General features: G+C 44.7%; 1 protein-coding gene across 3 annotated transcripts; it reads left to right on the top strand.

Moving 5' to 3' along the window:
* Positions 1-12926: 12926 nt before the first annotated feature.
* On the top strand, positions 12927-21413 carry LOC136491168 (protein indeterminate-domain 5, chloroplastic-like). 3 transcript variants are annotated; one of them, XM_066487402.1, is made up of 4 exons: positions 12927-13192; positions 13745-14089; positions 15825-16224; positions 19706-21413. In XM_066487402.1, the coding sequence occupies exons 2-4, from the start codon at positions 13885-13887 to the stop codon at positions 20883-20885; spliced, it is 1785 nt and encodes a 594-aa protein (XP_066343499.1). In that variant the 5' UTR covers positions 12927-13192; positions 13745-13884; the 3' UTR covers positions 20886-21413. The 3 variants fall into 3 exon arrangements, with proteins under 3 accessions (XP_066343499.1, XP_066343501.1, XP_066343500.1); XM_066487404.1 differs by lacking the exon at positions 12927-13192 and adding an exon at positions 13281-13618; XM_066487403.1 differs by lacking the exon at positions 12927-13192 and adding an exon at positions 13281-13641.
* Positions 21414-25490: the final 4077 nt, after the last annotated feature.

The raw sequence follows: 25490 nt of genomic DNA, 5'->3' as shown, positions 1-25490 counted from the left end.
ACTCCATTTTCCTTGTAATGAGACTACTACACACATGATAAGCTTGAAAAGGTGTTAGTCTCAAAGTAACCAACTTGTAGAGTAACCTCCCTCTAAATTTGTGCACATAAGTATGGAATACTTGTAGGAAACATGCACATTGATTTTAGAATTAAAAAATACCACTTGAAAGATGACATCACAAGAATGTGAGAGTCATTTTCAAAGGCGATATTCGGGAGAAATTATCTACAATTTGGACTTTGGCACATATTAGATGAACAATTGAAGGACAAGCTATGTGCCGTGCTCCTAAACAATTTTAAACCATGTAGGATTGCTCCAAGGAATAAGAATAAAACCGAACAAGCCTACCATATGAAATACCTAGTGTATGCATGACAAAAGATATAAGCATGCAAAAGCAAACCTAGGCATGAAGAGTAACTAGATGCTAAAAAATACCAATTGTAGGAAAATTTAAATCTAAAACCAATTGAAGTAAATTGAATCTAGTTACCTAACATGGGAAGGGGAATTTGGGTCCATAGTATTCACTAACCCACTTGGCAATGATTTTGTCCATTATGATGCACCCCATGAAATGCATCCAAACTTTGCCAAGTCTCTAAATTTCCCGAAGTCCATTGGACTTCTCACTTCCCTTTCGGGATCCAGACCTTCTTGGTGCTCTTCATGTTGGAGATGATTTCCTTTGGCACCCAAAAGCGTTTGACCTCATTGTTGGCTTGCTTGTTCACCTTGATAGCCACCACCTTGTCATTTTTCTTCTTCTTTAGCAAGTATGGTGTGGAGGCCTTCTTGTCCACCTTGTTGGTGTAGGTGTTGGAGAGCTTGCTTGTTTGCTTTTTCTCATTCTTCTTTGCTCCTCCCCCATTCTTCACTTTGCACTCGTAGGACTTGTGGCCTTCCTTGTGGCACACGTAGCAAACCATGGTTTGTCTTTCATCAAGCTTCTTCACTCCCTTGACGGTGTTATATTGATGAAGTTGGGCTTGCTTTGTCTTGCCTTTCACTTGAGTCAAGTCCTTGGTGAGGCGAGCTACTTCTTGCTTGAGTTGCTCATTCTCCTTTGCAACCTCTTGTGTGCATGTATCTACAATAACTTTCTCAACACAAACTTGGTTGCACAAGGATGAGTCTAAACATAAATCATTACAAGAAGTAGAGGCATCCTTTTTAGACATGTTAGAACTTTTGTTTTTAGATGCCTTGGTGGGGGTTGTGCTAACGGCTTCAAGATTAGCAACATTATTAGTTAGCTCATCACAATATTTGCACATAGTTTTCATTTTAGCAAGCAAACTTTTATAAGCATCTTGTGAGCTAGCTAACTTTTCTTTTAATATTTCATTTTTCTTTACAAGTTGCTCATCATTGATTGTGCATGCATTTGTTGTTGCACTAGCCTCAAGTCGCTCAATTTTATTAGATAGTTCAACATTGAGATTAGCAACGTTCTCATATTGTTCAAGCAATGTTTTGTAGACTACTTGTGAACTATCTAGCTTTTCTTTTATCTTTTCGAGCTTCTTTGGTTGACTAGTGCAAACTTTAGCATAATTAAGATTTTGTTGCACAATTTCTTCATAAGAAGGTATTTCATCATCACTATCACTCTCACTAGAGGATGAGCTTTCGTTACCTCGTGCCATAAGGCACACACGTGAAGAGCTTGATGATGAGTGCTTGTGCCCTCGCCTCTTGTGATGGTGTTCTTCTTCACTTGAAGAATCATCCTATGACCTTATTGATGTGAGGGCTTGGTTCTTGCACGCCTTCTTCTTTGTCTTGGGTGTGGGCTTGTTTGGACAAACTTCCACAAAGTGCCCCAACTCGCCGTATCCATAACATCCTCTTTTTCTTTGCTCATTTCTTTGATTGGTGAAGATGATATATTGAATTTGGATGGGCACACCCTTGACATTGAGCCTTTGGATCATCTTCTCCACCTTATTGATAAGTTTGATTGATTCTTCATCAAGGTTGGAGGTGGAGGAGGAAGATTGATCATCATCACTTGAATCTTCATCATCATCCTCATCCTCATCCTCATCCTCATCCTCATCCTCATCATCATCTTCTTCTTCACTTGAGGAGCTTGAGCTTGAGCTTGAGCTTGTCTCAACTTGCTTGCCCTTCATCTTCTTCTTCTTGCCACCTGCAAGAGCTTTGCCTTTGCTTGATGAAGAGGCTTCTTCTTGACCCATCTTGCGTGACATTTCAAATGCCACTATCTTGCCAATGACTATGGCCGAGGTCATGGTACTCAAGTCCTCCATATTATGAAGGATGGTGATGATGCTTGCATATTTCTTTTGTGGTAGCACGGAGATGATCTTCCTCACGATGTCCGCATCATCTAGCTTTGTTAATCCTATAGAATGGAGCTCATTGATAATTAGATTCAAACGAGAATACATATCATGAACAAGCTCATCATCATTCATTTTGAAGGAATCATAATTTTGTTTGGCTAGACAATGTTTTTGCTCACGGACATTACTTGTATCGTCATGGAGCTCTTGAAGTTTTAACCAAATTTCATGTGTCGTGTTTAAAGTGAATACTTGGTTAAACACATCCATGCTAAATGATTCAAACAAGCAATTCTTTGCTCTAGCATTAAAATAAATTTCCTTTTCATCACTCTTTATGGGTTTATTGGGATTCTTAATGGGTTTCATCCCGTCACGAGTGACTCTTCAAACTCCCAAATCAACCGCCTCAAGGTAGCAAGCCATTCTAGCTCTATAGTATGAGAAGTTAGTGCCGTCAAAGTGCGGAGGCCTAGAGGTATCCATCCCAACCACTCTAAATAGCGTCGGCTCAATGGCGGTTAAGCCAAAGGTCCAAATTGAGCCAACCTAGCTCTTATACCAATTGAAGGGGACCGTGATGCCTAAGAGGGGGGTGAATTAGGTAACTTAAAAATCTAACTTTTAACTGTGGCCTCTTTTTCTAACTCTAGCAAAACCTATACAATAGATAAACTATATAAATGTGCAACTATGATTTTACTAGTGTGTTGCTATCTCTACCGCAAAATGAGTAATACAAATAATATAAATGCGGAAGCTAAAGAGCAAGGTAGAGATATGCAAACTCCCATCGACGACTCTGGTATTTTTACCAAGGTATAGAGAAGCGCGCAAGCTTCCCCCTAGTCCTCGTTGGAGCCCCTCGCAAGGGCCAGGCTCCTGGTTGGGTAACTCCGTGGATAGCCTCGGGCCTTCTCCATGAGCAAGTGGGTCTCCGATGTGCCTTTCAGCAAGCCTCTCCCAGATGCTCCCCACCATCTTCACTATCAAGCTTCCGGCTAAAACGCCGCGGGCCTTGTTCTCTCCGGTACACGGTGGCGGCCACACTACAAACGCGGTTGGTGTGATCTCGTAAGACTACAAGCCCCTCCAATGTACAACATTGGTGCGCGCAACCACCAAGTGGTAAGAGGTATGCGAACCTTACTAAACACTAGGCCTAAACCTAGAGCAAGCGTATAAGCGGTGGTCTAATCAACCTAAGCACTTCGCAAAGCACCTACGCTAATCACCTAATAAAACACTAAGCACTATGCAAGTGGAGATCACTAAAATAGTGTATCAACACCCTTGATATGTTTCCTCAGCTCCACACTACTCAAATGGCCGGTTGGGGGTTGTATTTATAAGCCCCACTAAGAAAGTAGCCATTGGGGACGAAGTCCCGCTTTTCTGCTACTGATCGGACACTGATCACGTCCTGACCGGACGCATCTGGTCGTCCCGACCGTTGGAGCCACGGACAACTGATCGAACGCTGCCAGCGTTCGGTCACATGCCACCGGACATGTTCGATCGCAAGTTCGTCGCTCTAGAACCTCTCTGTACTCGATCAGACACTGCTGTCCTACGTCTGGTCGGTTTGCTGCCAGCATCTGGTCCAGCATCCGGTCGCTGTTGCTATTGCCGAGCCTCCTGATCGGAGCGTCCGATCGCTTTCCTCCAGCGTCCGGGTGCTTCTGTGAGCTCGTTTCTTCGTGATCTTCCGTGCGGCTTGGTTCCTGTCTTCGTGCTTGGACTTTGCTTGATATCTTGGGTCTTCTCTTGTGCTCCTAAGGTCTTGCTTAAGGTGTTGATCATCGGATCATCACGTCGCCTTTGTCCAAGTCATGTCTTGCATTCTATTGAACTACAAAACAATCACTTGCAAATCCATTAGTTTAATTTGGTTGTGTTGGTCATCAAACACCAAAATCCAAAGTAAATGGGCCTAGGGTCCATTTTCCTTACAACCTAGATGGATTAGAGCAGTGAGGATCGTTGAGCGGAAGGTGGTGCTTATCTCCGGCTCTGATCATGGTGATTGTGAGGGGTTCTTGAGCCTTCCCCGTGGGAGATCACGAAAGACATCTTTAGTGGATTGTCCGTGGCTTGTGGATCCCCATCTTGTGTTGGTTGTGCGGCACCAGGTTGCGGGTTAGGCGTGTGATGCCTATTAGCGCGTGAACCTCCAAGTGGGTGAATCGCCACAACGAGGACTAGCTTACCGGCAAGCAAGTGAACGTCGGTGAAAAAAATCATTGTGTCAAATTGGTATTCATTGTGATTGATTTTTCACTTGTCGGGCTCGGTATAAAATCGTCTACCTCTCTTGTATTTATAGTTTTAGTGATATCTTGTGTAGAGTTAGCCTAGCTGGTTTAAGTAGCTCTCTAGTATAGCATAGAAATTAGTTGAATTACTCTTGCTAGGTTTCTCACTAGTAGTAAAATTAGTGACATAGCCATTGTGTGATTACTAGAGATCATAGCATACTAGAATTATGGATAGGTGGCTTGCAACACTTGTAGTGCTAGCGCAAAATTCGCTTCACCATTTAGTTGACTAACAAGTTGTCTTATTGTTGTTGTAGAAACTTTAAATAGGCTATTCACCCCCTCTAGCCATTTAGGACCTTTTAGGTGTTAAGCCATGGTCATAGGATAGGATAACATCTTGGTTTTACATGGTTAATTGAGGGGTCCCTGTGTTAGCACATAAGAAATACAATTCACATACACTGGACGTAGGACGTCCTCCTTCTGAACTAGTATAAACATCATAATATATGTGCTACTATCTAGATATGCTACTCGCACAACACCCTATAGTCATAGTTAGGTAACAAAACATCGACATGTTTACATTGTTTTACGAGCTTGTGATTGTTTAGGGAGAGTTCAACTCTTTTCCACTCATTCATCCATGATAGGTTTGAGTCTTGGTTTGCTTGTGCTCATTTTTTTAGCTTTAGTCTCCCTGGGGCTCCCATATTACTGGTTGGCATAATGAACCTTGTGTTAGAGCATGAAGCGAGATCTAGGAGGGGCCAAAAGTGCTAACCTCAAGACAATATGATCATCTAAGCCTAATAACCATAGTTTATTCTGAAGAAATCTTAAAGACATTAAGAGCATCTCCTATAACACCCCTAAATAGAGCCCCAACTCTAATTTTTAGGGATTAGGGAAAAAACTTGCTCCAACATAGTCCGTGCTCAAGCCTTCAAACTAGGGAGAACCCCAAATCCCCCCATATATATCCCCTTCTCTCTCAGATCAAGTGGGAGGCCCCTAGATGATCAGTGTTTATTTCACACACACGCGCACCATGTGTTTCCTCACCCAACCACGGCATCTTCCGCCATCGACGGCCAAATCAACAACCCTATATCCACCTACGCTATGGCCCAATGAATGGATCCACCCCTCTATGCCTCTGTACATCAGATCTCTGCCTCCTGTGTTCCTACATGCTAACCTTATTTTTTTCTATTTATATTTGCCTTTGCACAAATTATTTAGTAGGTCTGACATTTGACCATTATGTTAGATGTTGTATACGTGGCAAATAATCCAGCTCCGAATCAGGAAAACGACAACTATAAATCTAAACTATTTTTAGTAAGAATACGTTAGATGTCGGTACAAAGTTGATGCGTAACCTATTGCTATATTCATATTTGTCTTTGCATAAATTATGTAGATAGGCTGACATTAGAGTGTTATGTTAGATCTTGTATATATTATATCTATATATAGAGAGTGTCGTTGCATAAGGTGGCAAATAGTTCAGCTCCAAATTAGAAAAATGACAACTATAATTCTAAATGTTTTTTTTATTCCGAGTACGTTAGATGTTGGAAAAAAGTTGATGCCTAACCTATTGTCATCGTGATGTGTTATTTTGATATGTTTTTGTGTAGCCTATTTCTAGTTGGTCATCATGTCCTACACGATCAGGAGTCCATACCGTCTAGGTCGTCTATCCCTCTCTCCTCTCCTCGACCACCCTAAAAACATTTTGTCTCCTGACGAGCCTCGTCTCCGGTACGTACTGTAGGGTGTAGTTAGTTCACTATGGCATAATTTTCAAATCAAACACTATGTGCAGTGACCTAACTACGCCCTGCAATACCAAGGAAGTGTTGATTTTGATCTCTCTTATGCCATGTCTTCGTTCCTATCTCCATGTAAGGAGAATGGCATTTCAAAACCGAACCTCGAAGCCTAGCGGCAGTGAGCCTGTGAAAGGCGATTGGCGAATGGTGTCAAGCACTACAATTCATGAAACTGTAAGGAGGAGATGACGGGAAGTAAGGTACTCCCTTAATTCCAAATTATAAGTTGTTCTGACTTTTCTATATACATAATTTTTACAGTATACCTAGACATAATATATATCTAGGTACATAATAGAAGTTATGTTCTAAATTGTAAGTTATTCTGGCTTTTCTAGATACATAATTTTTCATGTGTACCTAGATATAGGTATATAGTAGAAGTTATTGTATCTAAAAAAAGCCAAAACAACTTACAATTTGGAACGAAGGGACTTTACATCAAAGCCCAAACCAACGGTTGTTTGAGATACACTATGGGAAAAAGAAAATCGTACGCCACCAGTCTTTTTTATAGGGTACGCCACCATAGTCTATAATGTGTATGGGTCGGACATGTGTCAACTGTGCACACAACACGTGCGCATCTTCTCATCAAGGCTAGCTACCACATCAGTGACACGTCGAACACTGCCACGCCCACTGAGAGCGATTTTTTTAATTTTAATATTTTTTGAAAACTAATTTTAAATCTAACATGGTCGGGTTGTTTTTATACTAACACTTTTGGCCACGCCTATTGCCCTGGCGCGGCCAAATGCCTGTGTCGCGCCATGCATGTTGGCGCGGTAGAGGGCTGACGTGGCGGCGATCGGAATCGCTGACCACTGACGGGGCAGGGCCTGCCGCGCCACCGAGCTTGGCGCGGCACTGCCGCGCCCTGATCCGTGGCGCGGCAGAGCCGAATAAATATCGCGAGCGAGCCCCCTGCCAGCACGCACCCCTGTCCGCCCACCCGCCGCCAGCCGCACGCGCCCCGCCGCCGCGCAGCGCCCGCACGCGGCTGCGCCCCGCTCGAGCCCGCGCCGGCCGCACCACGAATGCCGACGCGTTAAGGCCGCCCGCTCCTAAGGTACCTCCCTCTCGATTTCATGTTATTTTGATTATTATTGTTTTAGAATAATTAGTGATTTAGGATAATTAGTAATATAGGATAGTTAGGGTTTTATGATTGTTTTTGATTTATGATAGTTAGTGATTTAGGATAGTTAGGTTAGTGAATTTATTTGTGATTTACGTAGGTAGTTTTTAGGTTTGAGGTTAGGATTTTGGGTTTAGGGATTGATTATGTATTTATTATTTAGTTTATAGTTAGTTATTTAGTTAGGGATTTTGGGTATAGATACTAGTTTACAAATGTCGGTACTTACTAGTGCGTGATACGTCGATTTTGATGACTTTATGAAGTTTCATCAAATGCTTATATTCCTAGAGAAGTTGTTTATGTTACTAGTGCGTGATATGTCTGTTAATTTTACTTTGAATATATACATGTGCTTTCATATTGCATAACAAGTAGTTCAAATTTTGCAATGCTACATAATATTAATTTGAATTTTGTTAATTTAAATACTTTAACGCTTTGTTTATCAATTTGTAACAGGATGGCCCCTCCCACGCAACACCCGTTGTACCCCATTCTTGAGGTGGAGTACGACGACCAGCACCGAGCACACATCTTGAGTGACAACGACGCAGAGGTGGCCTTGCCTACTTTGAGGCCCCGCACGCACACCAGGGCGCACAAGTGGGACGAGCGTTATATGCCGTACATATGGCGTGTCGGCTTCCTCGAGCTTGTCCGTGTTGTCAACCACGGTCTTCCGCCCCTTGACCCAGCACTACTTACTATAGCTGTAGACAGGTGCGAGTGTATTCTTTGTACGTAAACTTTCTTGTAACAAATTTGAGGCAACTAACAGTCGTTCTATTCTTATAACAGGTGGAGGCCTGAGACCCACACGTTCCACCTACCTTGTGGCCAGATGACCTTGACCATGCAGGACGTGAAGGCTATTTTTGGTCTTCGGTTGGGGGACTTCCAGTGACAGGGATAGTTGACAACGATCACTGGAGGGAGCTGGTGGCTCAGTTTACTGGCTTTCTTCCACCGGACGACGAGGCTTTCAAGAAAAATAAGTGAGAAATTAAAGCCTATTTAATACTTGCATTGCTTTTCTGCAGCCATCGGGTCTCATGTTCTTTGGTAAATTTCAGAAAAACTTCCGGTGTTTCGTCGTCCTGGATCACGGAACGCTTTGATTACTTGGACCCACAGGCTGAGGAGGCTTAGATCGACAAGTTCACTCGAGTGTGGTTCTGGCACTTTCTTGGTGCATTCCTCTTCCCAAGTTCGTTCGAGTGTGGCTCTAGCACTTTCTTGGTGCTTTCCTCTTCCCAGACGCCTCGGGCAACACCATCAGCTGGATCTTTCTTGACATACTACGCCAGCCGTGGGAGAACATAGCGGCGTACAGCTAGGGCAGCGTAGTCCTGGCATGGACGTATTAACAGCTATGCGTTGCCTGCCGTCGCACCTCAGGGTATGCGAACCTTGGAGGTTGCTCGTACCTACTCCAGGTTTGGTGTTGGGAACGATGGCCCGTTGGAAGGCCACTTAGTACTGGTTTACCGGTAAGTACTTCAGTTTATTATATTCTTCGATATGGTTACATATGATGAGTTTATTAATGGCTAATGCATTATCATGTTCAATGTAGCAATAGAACGGGCATGATACACTCACTACAGCTCTGTTTATTTGGACGGAATCAGAGTTAGTTAGAGGGAATGCGAGGCGCAAGTACAGGGAGTACACAGACGATCTCGACGTCCTGACATAGCACCAGGTTACGCTCTCTTTACTATCATACATGTGTCTTGTTCGATCTACACTATATTACAACCTAACTCAATTACAAAATTTCAGGTGCATTGGTGTCCTTGGGATGCTCCGGAGCTCTAGTACTATCTCAGTCCTGTCACTAGGGACAAGTCAAAACGAGTATCGCTGCGATGTCCCTCTTATTTTCTTCCATGTGGTCGAGATTCACTTGCCCATCAGGGTCTGCAGACAGTTTAGAAGAATGACAGACTGCCCACCACCGCTTTACTCCACCAACCAAGGATTGCATGGGTGTGTTATCGATTAATAACAAAGCTACAATTCAGAGGTGTGTGTGGTACAACTAATATCGTTTTGTTGCAGGTATGACCGAAGGAAGAGGTACAAGACCAAGGATTGGTGCGTGACACACAACGCGCACATCCATTTGTGGCAGAACAGGGTACGACAGTCGGTCCATGCGGGTCCTCCACACGACCAGCACACCTTCGAAGAGTACCTACGGTGGCTTCACAGGTCTACAAGGACACATATCAAGCCTCCGTACACTGAGGAGGCGATTGACGAGGACTCGGAGGAAGATGTCATCGAAGATATGTACGACGTTACTACTAGGAAGAACACACAGCTACAGAGAGCCCCGCTTTAAAGATACGTGGTAAGATACTTGAATGATACAATTTGTTATCCTTTTGGTATTAAGTATGTGTACTAAAACTGTCTAACCGCGTTTTTGTACCCAGGTGACACAATTGTCAAGGATGTCCAATGAAGCAGCGTTTCGGCTTTACGAGTCTAGATGGCAGGGGTCAGGCGTTCTCGTGGCTTTTGTGGAGGTAACCAAATAACCCCGCAAGTTTCGAACGAATATTGGCGTCCGAAACTTGCAGGGTTATTTGGTTATGTTATGTCAAACCAATGAAAATGTTATGTGGTTAACTTGCGCACGGACTTTATTTATTTGCTTTATATTCGTTTCTATGCGTCGCGGCAGCACTGCCGGTGAGATTAAGTAGCAACTAGTTTGGGAACCGGCAGTCCCGCCGTATCTCGACGCCGGTGGCCGGCGTCTTGCGCGAGGGGTCGAGGAAGCCAGGGTCTATGGTCGCGTCGCTGCCGATCCTACAATATGGGGCCAAAAAGCCCAAGAAATAAGTCCCCTTAAAAATATTTGTTTCAATCAGATCCAATTTTTCGTCAAGCACTGCTTAGAATAACTCCCACTATCGGCGCGACGCGTTCCGATTAAACCGTCCAGGTACCGCCGGGCGGGCGTCGGGCGCAGCGGCCAGGCGGGCTTGCTGCTCGGGCAGGCGGGACTGGCCGCTGGGTTTTATTCGGCTCTGCCGCGCCACGGATCAAAGCGCGGCACTGCCGCGCCAAACTCGGTGGCGCGGCAGGCCCTGCCCCGTCAGCGGTCAGCGATTCCGGTCACCGCAACGTCAGCCCTCTGCCGCGCCACCATGCATGGCGCGGCGCAGGCATTTGGCTGCGCCAGAGCAATAGGCGCGGCCAAAAGTGTTAGTTAAAAAAAAAACCGACCATGTTAAATTTAAAATTAGTTTTCAAAAAGTATTAAAATTAAAAAAAATCCTGAGAGCAAAGTTGATTTCCATTTCTCCCTTTCCTTTCCGGTTGTTGAACTTTTTTTTGCACATGCACCCACAAAAGAAAATATATTTTGCATATATATATATATATATATATATATATATATATATATATATATATATATATATATATATTGTATGCCCATGTGTCAATAACCTAGGACGTTTACGTGCACGACGCTTAGTATCTTGACGTACGTCGTCGCTACCGGCGAAACTTTTTCAAAGCGTGTTGAAGGCCATGACGAAACTATAGCTAGACCCGAGCGAGAGACGTGCGCGCCAACAACGACAAGCGCCGAGCTTACGTCCGCTTTCTGGGACGTTTTCCCAGTAGTAGCAGTAGTGTGCCACGGCTGCTCTGCACTGCACTGTATGCCTCGCGAACGTTATTTGGCCTCGATCGATGGCTTTCTTGGACATTTTCGAAGAGGCTTTCTCCATGTTCTACTGGAACTGTTGCGTAGCCTGTACATTGATTGTTCCAGCTCTTACACGTACGTCATGGTTGTCTGCCGTTCAAATTTGCCAGTCTTTCCTACTAATTAATATAATACTACGTGAGAGATGGGTAGTTGATGAGTTTGGGTTAAATTAAGGGAAGGGGAAAAAAACTTTCTAGGCTGAAAATTCAACGTCCTAACTGGGTTCGTTGTTCAAAATAGCCGCTTATATTACATCGAATCACCTACTTGTTGATAGATAAAATAGAAATAAAGAGAGAAAAAAAAAGGTCAGCAAAATTCTTGGAAGGATATAAGTGTACATGCAATGTACTACTATGTACTGCTGTGGAATGCGCGTGGTTGGTCGTCGTCATGCACCATGAATGCATGTCAAATGCATCAAACTAGCTAGCATAATACAAGTTACAACTCTCATCTAATTTATTGATCAATGTATAAGATAGAATAAGGACACTAAGTTTACTTGTTAAGGGGCAGAATGTAATGTGCTGATGATCCTACATCTCGTTTTGCATCTATTGCTTGTATCCTTGCATTGTTGTGGATGATCATATCTGAATACACACGGTTCCCGTATCTTTTGGTAGCACACCTAGCCCAAGCAACAGCTAACAGGGCCGGGCATCCTATGTGCACAAGAGGACAGACAGAGCTTGAGTGTCAGCTAGTGATAGCGTCATATTATTTATTCCTACACACGGATGTGGTTTTGATAAAAAAAAGTGTAAAAAATAATTAGCTGGATCATCAAGAAATAATTAATAGTGTGCATACTGCTAACAATCAATATTACAAAACGAAATTTTGCCACTCCATTTAATCCACTTGTGCAACTAGGTAGATATCCTATACATAATTGTTAGTAGAATATATAATTTTAAATAGGAAATTAGCGCGTATAAGTTTTATATATGATTACAAAAGAAGTTGCATCACTCTGGTTGGATATACCAACTGTGTAGGTATATGCTAATCATAGCCACACAAGCAAGCGAACTTTTTACGTGTACATGAAACGGACAACAATAGACCGTTAGAACGTATTTTGTACTATATAGGGAGTAAGTCAGTGTCTACGCTACACTAGCTGGTTCCTTAGTATGTTTATTGTTGCGACTAAAACAACTCTTGTCGGTAGTCTTTCGTATAGAACAGGATACATGGTAATATCTTAGAAGTAATCATGATGTGAGTCATTATAGATATAAAATATATAAGTGTGCAAACAAATACTAACAAAAAGTTCGGTTAGATCTAACACAAATTAGGTGGTATTTGTTTGATATATTAATAAGGCTATACGAAACCCTGTCACACGCATGTAAATGCATGCTTGCAACCCACAAACATCTAAAAAGCCAAAACAACCCGGGGGGGAAAAAATTTTGCGGGTGTGCGCGCGTGTGTGATGGCGAGAGGTAAGTCCCACACGCAGTCGGTGGACCCAATCCTCAGACGCTTCACGACACCGCTTTGCCTGCGTGAGCTTGCCCCCCGCTCCCATCCTCTGTACCCCTTTCTCTCTCCTCTCTCTCTCTCTCTTGCTCCGAGTTGTATATAAAAATACTCCCTCTCCTGTATATTTTCCGGGTGTGCATAGGCTTTGGAAGGGGGCGCAGGAGAAATTCCAGAAATTCGATTTCTAGTGGGGCATATAAGAGTGTGGGATAGGAAAGCAGCAGGAGAGAAGAGAGAGAAGGAAAAGTATGACAAGGAAATGAGAGAAATGGGAGAATAGCCTTCTTAGCCTCTCCTCCATCCTCTCTACACCACCACTGCTCTCTCTCCTCAGTACCAAGAGCAAGCAAGAGGAGAGGAGCAGGCTAGCAGCGGTTACCAGGGAGAGTGAGGTACAGAGAAGAAACAAACTCGCTCGATTTTTTTTCCCTGTTAAATGAATATATATCTGTCTCACTGTATGTTTGTGTCATATACGAGTCTGCGGGTGTGGGTGTTTGCGAGCTTTTGTTGTTTTGCTTTTTTACTTGTTTTGAGTGCAACTGTTTGTTTGGATTTCCCTGTCCACTTTGTTCTTTTGTTAATCTCGGAAGAGTCCTAAGCGGCCGATGCCTTGGAGTTTTTCTCGGCTGCCTGTCGATTTGTTTCTTGTTTCAGATCAATTCCAATCCAAGCACATACATATGAGAAGGTCTAGCCATCAGGAATTTTGGGGCCTCCTCTCCTTTCGGTCTTTATCTCCTTGGTTCTGTCGGGCTCCTCCTCGATTTGTATCCGGATCGGAGGAAAAGCAAAATCTTTCTCGTCTCGCTCCCATGGTCGTCGCCGCCGCTCGCATGCTGTGTGTGTCATGTGTTTAATTTCTTGGAGATATATACTCGCGCCTGTTGTTGCCGTTGCTGATTGCCATGCCTGTCTCACTTGGAAAGTCTTGCTTGTTTCAGCGAAGAAGGGGAAGGACGAAGAGCACTGCCAATCCTATTCCTAGCAACGGGCCAAAGCGACCGGCAGGAAGGAGAAGCTGTGTCGTCGTTGGCGTGTTCGAGCCGGTGGTGCCAGGATAAATCGGGAGGCGGCGGTAGTGATGGCATCGAATTCATCGGCGGCGGCGTTCTTTGGCGTTAGGGATGGGGACCAGCAAGACCAGATTAAGCCGCTGATATCACCGCAGCAGCAGCTGGCAGCGGCGCTGCCCGGCGTGGCAGGCGCTGTGCCTGCGTCGTCCGGCCAAGCAGGCGCGCCGACCGCGGCGGCGCAGCCACCGCCCAAGAAGAAGAGGACTACGCCCGGTAATTCACGCAACCCAAGTACCCCTTTCTGATTCCGGTCGTGCATGCACACTGCATATACAGGTCTGGTCTCTGCAGCCTGCGAGAGATCTCGCTCGTCTGGGATCGATTGGAGTTTTATGAGTTGGATGCTGGCAGCAGGAGCATCTTCTTCTCTCACATGCACTCGATCGGTTTCTCTTTCCATTTCTTCGTGGTTTCTTCACTTCTTGTTTGTGTGTTCTTGATTCGTGATCACTGCTCCCTGCACTGGGTAATTAATAGTCCAGAGAATTGTTGCCTGGTTTTCCACCGCAGATCGATGTGTGCAAACTACAGCCTGTTTTTCTTTTGGTTGGAAACTGGATTTTATGAAAAAAGTATAGTAATTATCTTATTCTCAAGTTCTTGTTGGTTTTCTCTCTCTTCCTTCCCTACCTAGTTCGAGGTGGATCCCCTCCCTACCTTGGCTGCAAAGCAAGTTGTAGACTTGACGAGACGAGCTTGGCCTTCAGTTTGCACCTTTCAATCAATATACTTCATTTAAGGCCTCGTTTAGATTGCGAAAAAATTTCAACCTGATGAATAGTATCACTTTCGTCTTATTTGACAAATATTATCCAATCGTGGACCAACTAGGCTCAAAAGATTCATCTCGTGATTTCCAACTAAACTGTGTAATTAGTTATTTTTTTTACCTACATTTAATACTCTATGCAAGCGGCTAAAAATTGATGTGATGGAGAGAGAGTGAAAAAACTTGGAATTTGGGATGCATCTAAACAAGGCCTAAAGCTCTCTGTCTGTCCTCACAGTCACACCTGAGCTGAGAGTGAGAATTAATTCAGGTGAAGAATATGGAAGCCTGGAGTCAGTAGACTTCATTCAATTCATGGCGCTAGTACCAGTTTTTTTTTCCCTGGCCTCTTGTTTGTGTTCTTTGCAGCAAGGCTCACGTTTTTGTTTTAACCGGTTGAAGAATTCAAACTCCTACCAACTTATTTTGTTTGGTAAACAATAAAAAAAACTAACGAAGTTCCATATATTTTTCAAGAAGAAAACAAAATCAGTTTACATCCCAAGATTCCATGTGTGCATGCATGAGCTGTTACTCAGTTCTTCTTCTTCCCCCAATTATGAGAAGCAAATAGGAGCCATGACACAATCCATGTCGATTCCTTTGCTCTCTATATCTCTTCCTGCAAACTCTCCTCTCCTTCCCAAAAAATCTCTATGGTGCCACAGCTCACACCCACCGAGAGAAAAGCGGAAACAAAAACAAATATCTTCCGTCCCCAAATTACTATATCATCAGTACTACTAGCTCCCACCATCGTTTCTTAATCATGCATGGCTAACTTATAAGCAAAATATTAATTAATTACTCCCACATAGAACAATAATTAATAAAAACCCAATCATCAATACATAAAAACCCAATCGTCTTCCTTCCCAATCCACAAGACAAGTGCTGACGATCATCTATCCTTATGCATCCATGCATACTTTTACTGTTCGCTGAATTCAAAGTAAATTTTCCGTCCTGTCCATCATCATGCATGCATCAGTTAGCCTGTTCGCTTGCTCGTATACGATCGTGAATTATAAACTGGAACGATATTTTTCTCTCACCAAACCGGCGAGCGGTAAATTTCTTCTCTTTTATTCTTTTTTGCAAAGCTATAGTATATATTAGTAGCTAACTAGACTTGTGTTTGATTTCTCCTCTCTATCAATCGATGGGACGACGAAGCAGACCCCGACGCTGAGGTGATCGCGCTGTCGCCCAAGACGCTGCTGGCGACGAACCGGTTCGTGTGCGAGGTGTGCAACAAGGGGTTCCAGCGGGAGCAGAACCTGCAGCTGCACCGGCGCGGGCACAACCTGCCGTGGAAGCTGAAGCAGAAGAACCCGCTGCAGGCGCAGCGCCGGCGCGTGTACCTGTGCCCGGAGCCGACGTGCGTGCACCACGACCCGTCCCGCGCCCTCGGCGACCTGACGGGGATCAAGAAGCACTTCTGCCGCAAGCACGGCGAGAAGAAGTGGAAGTGCGACAAGTGCTCCAAGCGCTACGCCGTGCAGTCGGACTGGAAGGCGCACTCCAAGATCTGCGGCACCCGCGAGTACCGATGCGACTGCGGCACACTCTTCTCCCGGTAAGCCGCCTACGCCTCGCTCTCGCTCCCGTGTCCGGCCGGTTTCTCCCATGCATTCACCTCTCCTCGTTCGTGTGCACTGTATATATCAGCAGTACGTGCACAGATGGCAAGGTAGTAGCTGCATTGCATTTGTATGTATGTGTGTATGTACATATAGAGTATGTTCATGATTGCTGCATCATGATATGGCAAGTGTATAAAGCTAGGCATGGCATCGTCATGGGGTTTTGCACTGCATGAGCCTGTTGTAGCGCTGTCCGCTTATGGCTACCTCTTGGATTCGGTGAGCGAGTAAAGTATTAGGAACGTTCCATGGTTTGGCTCGGCTGGCCTTCTTTAGGGTTAGGGTTTTGTTTGGGCTTGCGGCGACACGGCGCCTGTAGGTATAGTTTTGGTGCTCGCTGCTCAGCTCAGCTGGCCTGCCTGATGATGAGCTAGAAAGACGAACGAAGATAGATCGGCCGTGAGTGAGAGAGAGAGAGAGAGAGAGGAAAAGCTAGCCAGGCCGGGCGTGCTGGAGGACTGCTTGCACGTGAAATGCAGAAATGGCTTCTGTTTTGAGCCTTTTGGCCTTGGTGATGATGCTTCCCTTTCCGACTTCCCTCCCTAGGGAAGCAGGAACCAGCAAACTCTCTCCTTCTGTGTCGCCAGACACTCGTCACAGTCACTAGTATTTATCTATCTTTTTCTCTCTTTTTTTTCCCCTGGATGGACGGCTGAACTGATTCGTCAGTGTTACCCATCATGCATGTTTACACAGATATGGATGCGTATGTTGTTACTGACCCTGTAGACCCACATTTTTACTGGTCCATCCTGTCAGGAGCAGTCAAGTTGCAAGGACTAGCAGGCTCTCGTTCCGTCAACTTGTAAGGAGCGGCAGCCCTATCACTTGGCTTGGCTGCCATGTAAGCCTAGCTTGTTCTCATGTGAGTTGGCCGCTGTCTAGATGTGGCAGGCAGGGCCGTTCGTTGGCCGTGCCAGTGAGCCAGGCGCCCAGACGACCTAGCCAGGCCAGGTCCACCCCTTTTCATGGATACGTTTGCCATGACCTGGCCTCTCACAGTATGCCCTAGTAGGTGTAACTTTGAGCCACTGTTCACATTTCTTGGCGCTGGCGGTGTTAAACATGTCCCAAAGTGGTGTGCTCATTCTCACTACTCTCTTTCATGGATATGGCAAAAATTCTCCAATAGGGAGTAGGAGTAAGCATATATAGTACTACTTAGTTGCATCAACAGGAGTTGCATTAATGGCCGCTTGAGTTGCATCAACAGAAGAGGTACTTCTCTTCCACTGTTTGCTCACACTAAATCCATAGAGTCCACACGTTTTGTTGTCAAACAGTAATCTTGATTAGGGCCAGCTATTAGATTCATTTACTGCGTGGTTCAAGGCTTGCAAAAAAAAAAAGATTACTGTGTCTTGGTCCCTTGGGAAGTGAGCTTACCAGCCCCACAAAGTTTTCTGATCTCCTTGGGGTGTGTGTGTGTGTGTGTGTTCGTGTAGATGCATGACAGTTCTGATGCCTATATGTCTTGCTGCCTTTCCTCGTCTCAAGCTTCCTACTAGTGGGAACCTGGCAATGCTATCCAGCACATCTCACCTTTTCTTTCTCCATTATTGATTGACATGGGTTTATGGGATCTTGAGCTAGCTTTGTGGTGAGGCTAGCCTGCTCCTTTTGATGTCTGCATGCGTCAATGCATGGTTACCAAACACCTTTGACCAATGCTATCAGACAAGACAAACCATGTAATGTTTCAGGTAATACTAGTCTCTAGCACCATTAGGGCTTGTTTGGATGCATGTGGCACATGCATCCAAATAAGACATTGGGGAGGTGAAATAAACTCCTGATGGCACACATCACATACTGCAGACTCTTTTATCCACAAAAAGGAAATTTGCATAGCCTTCAGGGAAAAGAGAAAAAAAAGGCAGAATAGCCGTTTTGGTCCCTGAACTATTACTCGAGGCTCACTTTCATCCCTGAAGTTTTAAAATAGCTATTTTCGTCCTCAAACTCTACTTTTGGGCTCACTTTCATCCTAGAACTATGAAGATGATCATTTCAGTCTTCAAACTTTGCATTTTGGACTCAATTTCATCCATAAACTATCAAAGTGCATTTTGGTCTAAACTTTATCTTCAACTCAACTTTGTCTATAAATAAAACTTTATATTTTAGGCATAATTTTATCCATGAATTACAAAATGCATTTTGGCTCAACTATAATAATATAGGGTTATGGTCCAGCACCACCCACGTTTTGAGATGGATGGTTATTGTTAGGTACTATTGTCCCTAGTGTCGTCCCAGCTAGCGAATCGGATAGCAGACTTTCAACATTTATATTCATATTCTAAGATGCATATAGATATAAATATTCTTAAATATGAACTATTTTTAGCCTATGGATAAAAAATATTATTTTATACACTAATTATCTAGGTGAGCCTAACTCTAGAAGTAGCTAAGGAAAAAAATTATAGATTTGCTATTATTTCAGTATATATCCATGTATTCTTAGGGAATAAATAACATTCCAAGCAACTGTAATTGCTCCCACAAAAATTATTTAATCGGATATATATATATATATATATATATATATATATATATATATATATATATATATATATATATATATATATATATATATATATATATATATATATATATATATATATATAAACGGTACCATTATAAGGTAACATAATAGCTTGGGATTATTAATGGCCACTAAAGAGTTTTTTTTATGAATATTATATGTTTTATCTCCAGTCGCTGGTGGTGTTGGAGATGAACGGGTGCAATAGTGCAACGTTCCACATAGGACGATAGACAAAGTTCAGTTGAAAAATAAAAGTTTAAAGTCTGAAATACATTTTGATAATTTACGGATCAAGTTGAGCCCAAAATGCAAAGTTTGAGGACTGAAACGATCATCTTCATAGTTTTGGGATGAAATTAAACCTAAAAGTAGAGTTTGAGGACTAATACGGCTTTTTGAAAGTTTGAGGATGAAAATGGGCTTTGAGTATTAGTTGAGGGACCAATACGGCTATTCGGCCAAAAAAAAAAAAGATCACTACCGTTCAGATCCATGAATTCTAGCTACAAACACAACATTAGCATGCATATGCATCCAGTTGCAGCTGCCTTCACATGTCCATCAGAAACAGTATCTTAACCCGAGATGCCGCTGTTCCTCGGTGCCTGCGCCGTCTGCAACGTGACATGGGCCATGCATGCATGCGTCTGCCTGCAGTTTTCCTACGAAACCTGCATGCTTACTTGTCGCATCAACTTTTACTGTACATTTTCACTGCGCCGTCTTGGGCTCATGCGATTGTCTGCTTCCCTTCTGAGTTCTGACCTAGCTACACAACACAACACAGCAATGCAAGCTGAAAGCTCAAGCATGCGTGATATGATATCCTATCTTATTCGTCGATGCGTTGGTCCATGCAGGAGGGACAGCTTCATCACCCACCGGGCGTTCTGCGATGCGCTCGCGCAGGAAAGCGCGCGGCTGCCGCCGACCAGCCTCAGCAGCCTCACCAGCCATCTCTACGGCGCCACCAACGCGGGCAACATGGCGCTCAGCCTCTCGCAGGTGGGCTCCCACCTCACCTCCACTCTCCAGGACGCCCACCACCACCACCACCCGTCCCCGGAGCTCCTCCGACTCGGCGCCACGGCCGGCGGCGGCAGCAGCATCGCCGCGCGCCTCGACCACCTCCTGTCGCCCAACGGTGCGTCCGCCTTCCGCCCGCCGCAGGCTCCGCCGTCGTCGGCGTCCTTCTTCCTCAACGCGGGGGCATCGGTCGGGCAGGACTTTGGGGACGACGCGGGAAATGGCCCGCACTCGTACCTGCAGGCCAACAAGCCTTTCCATGGACTCATGCAGATGCCCGACCTCCAAGGCAACGGTGCTGGGGGCCCCGGCGCCTCAGGCCCCAGCCTCTTCAACCTGGGTTTCTTTGCTAACAATGGCATCAGCTCGGGGTCCAGTCACGAGCATGCAAGCCAGGGGCTCGTGAACAATGACCAGTTCAGTGGCGGAGCAGGTGGAGGCGGTGGCTCGGAGGTATCGGCGGCGGGGATTTTTGGCGGCAACTTCGTTGGTGGTGGAGATCAAGTTCCACCCCCGGGGCTCTACAGAGATCAAGCCTCCATGCTGCCGCAGATGTCGGCGACCGCTCTGCTCCAGAAGGCGGCGCAGATGGGCGCGACCTCGAGCGCGAACGGCGGCGTGGCATCCATGTTCCGAGGCTTCGTGGGTTCTTCCCCTCACATGCGGCCGGCGACGCCGCACATGGAACAGAGCGACGCGAACCTGAACGACCTGATGAACTCGCTTGCTGGAGGTGGCGTCGGTGCCGGAGGAATGTTCGGCGGCGGCAACGGCGCCGTCAGCGCGGGGATGTTTGATCCCAGGCAGCTGTGCGACATGGCGGAGCACGAGGTGAAGTTCGGCCAGGGTGGCGGGGACATGACGCGGGACTTCCTTGGCGTCGGCGGAGGCGGCATGGTGCGCGGGATATCGACGCCGAGAGGAGGAGGAGACCACCAGAGCAGCAGCGATATGAGCTCCCTGGAGGCCGAGATGAAGTCGGCCTCGTCCTTCAACGGAGGCAGGATGCCATGACCGACCCATCGATCGAGCTTATACAAGACATAAGCTCGAGCACAGTAAGCCAGAGACTTGATCAAGCAGATGCAATGAGAGGAGTAAGGTCGTCGTTATATAGCGTAGTGGCAAACAATGCAAGTTAGCAACTGAGTCGCATGAGTGAGTTCATGCATGGGATCAAGCTAGCTCTCATCATCCGAAGGGACCTTGGGTGAGAGAGAGGCGTCTTCTCTGACTAATGGAGTAAGCTAGTGCGAGTTGGACGCATGTGATGACCCCTTTGCCCGTGGTGGGGGTTGGTGTTCATGCTGGTCTTGTTTTCTTGTTGGTTTTCCCTTCCTTGTAGTTGGATAATCTTTGTTGGATTAAGTATAGTTTCTGGTCATAGAACCAATAAGGATGTTTGTAGCTAGCATAATGGGGGCGTGTTTTGCAGCTTAATTTGCTCCGTTCTCCTCCTGCTATTTTTTATTACCTTTTCTCTTGTAGCAAAACAATATTCCCCTTACAATGTCATTAATCATGCTAGCTCAAATTCATGTTGTTTTCTTGTGTCAGGATGCATATGCATATATAGTCAAGTGTTGTGTCCGCATTGACTAGGTCAACAATATGTTGACATCTTTTCCTATTTAATAGTCTTATAAGTCCATTTACCAGGAAAAAGTTTCTATATATATATAGTTTCTGCTTGAAGCGTAAATCCTACACTAGCTAGTATTTCATATATTTTCTGCCAGAAGGCTTGGTATCATGATAGTGATTAGGGTCTGAACAAAAATCAATTTCTTTTTTAACAAAGTCAAGTCTTTTGGACCTTATAAATAATACTAAATCCATATAAAAAAAATAAGTGTTCTTCTGACTATGCACTTGCGGTTATTTTAGGATGCAGGCAGTTTTTTTTCAGTTTTGATATATTATACACGCCCGAATTCTGTGAGCATATTATAAGAAAATATTATGGTGTTTAGAGGAGTTCTACACTCATATTTAAGGTGTTGCAAGAATCAAGAGAAATATTTTCTTTCACACAACCGAATTCTAAGTAACACCAATTATACTTAGAAATTATACCAAAATGTAAATCCAGCATAAGTTGACGGTAACTGAAATTGGAGGTGTGGACAGAAGATTTTCACGCTGAATCGGGGGGTGGGGTGGGGGGGGGGGGGGGGGGGGGGGGGGGGGGGGGGGACAGGGGTGTGGGGTGTGGGGGAGAGACAAGGATAAAAAAAATTGTTATCCAACTAACTTAGCAGGGTGAGTGGCGTACCTAAGGTTCATTTCATACTCCTATAGGTTTTATACTTAACGCTACATTGTGTTGTTACACGGCAAGTGGAACTCCTATTAAATTTACTGCACATATGATACTTGTGCACTACTACAGATATCATTTGTAGGGGCGGCTAAAGACCATTTGTAGGGGCGGTTTGGCCAGTCACCCCTACCAAACCGTCTCTACAAATCATACATTTGTAGGGGCGGTTCCCAGGCCACCCCTATAAATCGATTTGTAGAGACGGCTGGTATTATCAGCCGCCCCTACAAATCGATTTGTAGGGGCGGCTGTAGTACCAGCCGCCCCTATAATACCTATTTGTAGGGGCGGTCCAGTCTATAACTGCCCCTACAGTACATTTTTCCACAAAAAAAATTCAAATTTACAATTCAATTTCGACCAAAACACTGTTTGTTTCCGCATATTCCATCAGCGTTCGCGCTGCCGAACGCCCCGCGACCAATGTTCCAAACCGCGTTTGCTCAAGAGTATTATATAAACTACAAGCACAAGAGTATTATATAAACTATAATTACAAGTCCAATTCACAAGAATATATACAATCCATCATTAAATAGACATAATTCACAAGGTAAAACCAATGTCAAATTCCATACACATTGTTATCAACGTCCCAGAGCTAGCCTTTCAGTCTCACGAATGTGTTGGTACTAAGGATTTCTACCTAAGTCAGACTCTTGGTCATGGTAGGTGCCTTTGACGTGTACAATCTGGTCCAATATAAAGTTGCAAAGGTCGCCGACGAGCTCTAAGAGTTGGTCATCCTTGTATGGGTCTCTTTTCATTTCTTTCTCTTCTTTCCACTACAAGAGAACAAGTTTCGGTTTAGTATTTCATACCATGTACGAAGTTTTTATACTATGGGTGAAGAGGTTCAAAATTACCCTTAAGGGGTGTCTCCTGTAGGCACTGGTGTTACTCATCATAGAACATATATAGTATCCACAATATACACTTCTAGGCTTCTGCTTGGGGCACTATGTGTTTTGCATATGAAAATGTTAAGTAATGCTTTTGACAGTCATGTAATGGAGTACTGAAGAAGTAAGTTACACTTACCGCACATAGTGTTTTTATAGTCAGCTTTTCCTTCCTTGCTGGATCATGCCTTCCGTGATGTTTAGTGACATAAAACCTAAATACCCTGTTCGAATTATTTTAGCAAATACAACTTGTTAGTATCCAAAAGTGAATGTTACAAGTATGTATACAAACATATAAGCTAATGAGGATTGTTGATATGTATACGTCATGAGAATTGATATGAAGTCGTTGTATGTCACCGGGTCCCTATCTATTGAATCAAAGACCCATGCCATGCTCCTCCCAACATCGACGCCTATATAAATCCAGTGGTTGTTGCATGGATTTAATCATAGAACTAGATAAACTCTTTTGCATCGAATAAAATATATCGAACAAAGCTTTAAGTATAGAGTTGAACTTACTCGAAGTTGTATGGTAGCCATATAGTAGAGTGCTGTTGGAGAATTTTGAAAACCAGGGCAATGTATGCCGCAACCTTAAGGGACTCTTCCCTTAGTTTCGCCGTACGGATGTGCTCTTTCTCCTGAAGAGTTTTTCTAGCAGCCAGCACTTTGGCATCCAGTAGCCACTATTTAGGGTAATTAAAACTTGTTTGTGCTATAGCTTGAGGGTCTATATACCTGGCTTTCACACTTGGCATTTGTTTGACAATGTGCACTTTCATTCTACAAATCATGGCGTGGGTTAGTTACAACAAAATTCAAAGATTACATTCATATCATATCAGGAGGATAAGGGCTTACAGGCACCACGTGTGAATTAGATTCATCTCCATTGCTCCGAGGTGAAAGCATGTCTGCATGTCATTGAAGTCAAAGACAATTTTCCCGGCTAGGCTTCCAAATGTGCCGGTGGGGAAGCATGCTTGTATGAGGTCTATGCTCGTTGGGAGAACACGCAAATACCAATCATGGAACCTTCTCATTCCAAGTGGTAGGCGTTGGATGTCCCAGTTTGGTAGGAAGGGCTTGCCTCTTTCATATGTTTTCGGGCAATCCTTTGACCATTTGATGGCATCAACATTTGGATACTGCTTTGCTGTTTGGTGGAGTTTGCTAGTGACGGCATCCTCAGAACCCCATGATGTGACTTTTTTTAACTTGGTTCTCAGGCTTGAACTTGTCATGAGAATACCACTTGCGCACCGACGAGACGTCTTTCATCGAAACATAAACTGGTCTTATGGTGATTGGATGCTTCTTTTCGAATTTCCCATTCAGGCACGTCCTCATCTTCTTGTGCATCACCTTCTTCAGGAGGCACTCATTGTTCATGTATCGGCTGTGCTTGTTGAGAAGACAGTGGCATCTCATCATACACTTGCTCAGTATGAGCTAGAGAAGGCACATGCTCGCTAGGAGACGGGGAAGAATGTGGCACCTCAGGAATGTAGTGGTCGCGAGATGGTGAAAATATCTCCCCGACCTCAACAACTCGCTCCAAATTTAGGAGAGGGGGAGGCGGCGAAGAAGCAGTCAATATAATGTCCCGTTTGTGCTAGAGGATGAACTGCCCCATTACGTCTCTGAATAACACTAGCCCCTCGGGAGTTGCGTAGTCTATCCTCCACTGCATGAACTCAGGCTTCACGGTATGCACCTCGACCCTAGTGTAGTTCGGCGGTATCTTATTATTGTGGTGTAAGCCACCGGGAGGATGTGCCACACCCATTGCCACCTCCATCACAATGTTTTGTTGGCCGTTGAGAAACACCAAGGTGCAACTAGTTGGTTCCCGTATGCGATCGACGGGGGTTGTGGCTGTAGTAGAACCTTGGCTGCTAGGAACTTTTGGAGGGCTGCCAACTAATGTCAGTTCTTCCGGCGGCGTTATTAATGTCCATGGCTCCGTAGACAGTCCTTGCTCCTCCAACGCCTTCGCAACTAGAGCCTTAACTTGGAGCTCAAGACTAGTCTCCCGGTCTCTGCTATGTTTCTTGTACATGTGCCTGTCCTCTTTGAATCCGTGCTTCTAGGTCATCCTTTTCCCTAGCCCCCTAGTGCGGCCTGTGTGCTCCTTATTTCCCAAGCCAAGGCTAATCTTGTCCCTCTCTCTAGAAGGATTGAATGAGCCCTTCTCCTTGTCTTCAGCATATTTCAGTATCCTTGATACTGCCTCTTGGGTCTCTGGCTTATCAAACTTAAGATTACCGTCGGATGATTCTGTACTCCTCGCATATATCCAATTCCTTGAGCATACCTTCAAATTCATCAAATCGATATTCCCAGCAGCTGCGGCCTCTTCGTCCATCTTCCTAAACTGCTCTT

This window comes from Miscanthus floridulus, chromosome 11 (genome assembly GCF_019320115.1).
Source record: "Miscanthus floridulus cultivar M001 chromosome 11, ASM1932011v1, whole genome shotgun sequence".
NCBI classification, from domain to species: Eukaryota; Viridiplantae; Streptophyta; class Magnoliopsida; order Poales; family Poaceae; genus Miscanthus; species Miscanthus floridulus.
The sequence above is the reverse complement of the archived record's forward strand: the minus strand, read 5'-3'. Positions and strand labels throughout refer to the sequence as shown.

What these genes read in the sequence shown, in the direction of transcription:
- LOC136491168 (XM_066487402.1), top strand. Translation starts at nt 13,885, where the DNA reads ATGGCATCGAATTCATCGGCGGCGGCGTTCTTTGGCGTTAGGGATGGG. An exon ending in GAAGAAGAGGACTACGCCCG is followed by an intron (nt 14,090 to 15,824) that starts GTAATTCACGCA and finishes ACGACGAAGCAG; the next exon opens with ACCCCGACGCTGAGGTGATC. An exon ending in TGCGGCACACTCTTCTCCCG is followed by an intron (nt 16,225 to 19,705) that starts GTAAGCCGCCTA and finishes TGGTCCATGCAG; the next exon opens with GAGGGACAGCTTCATCACCC.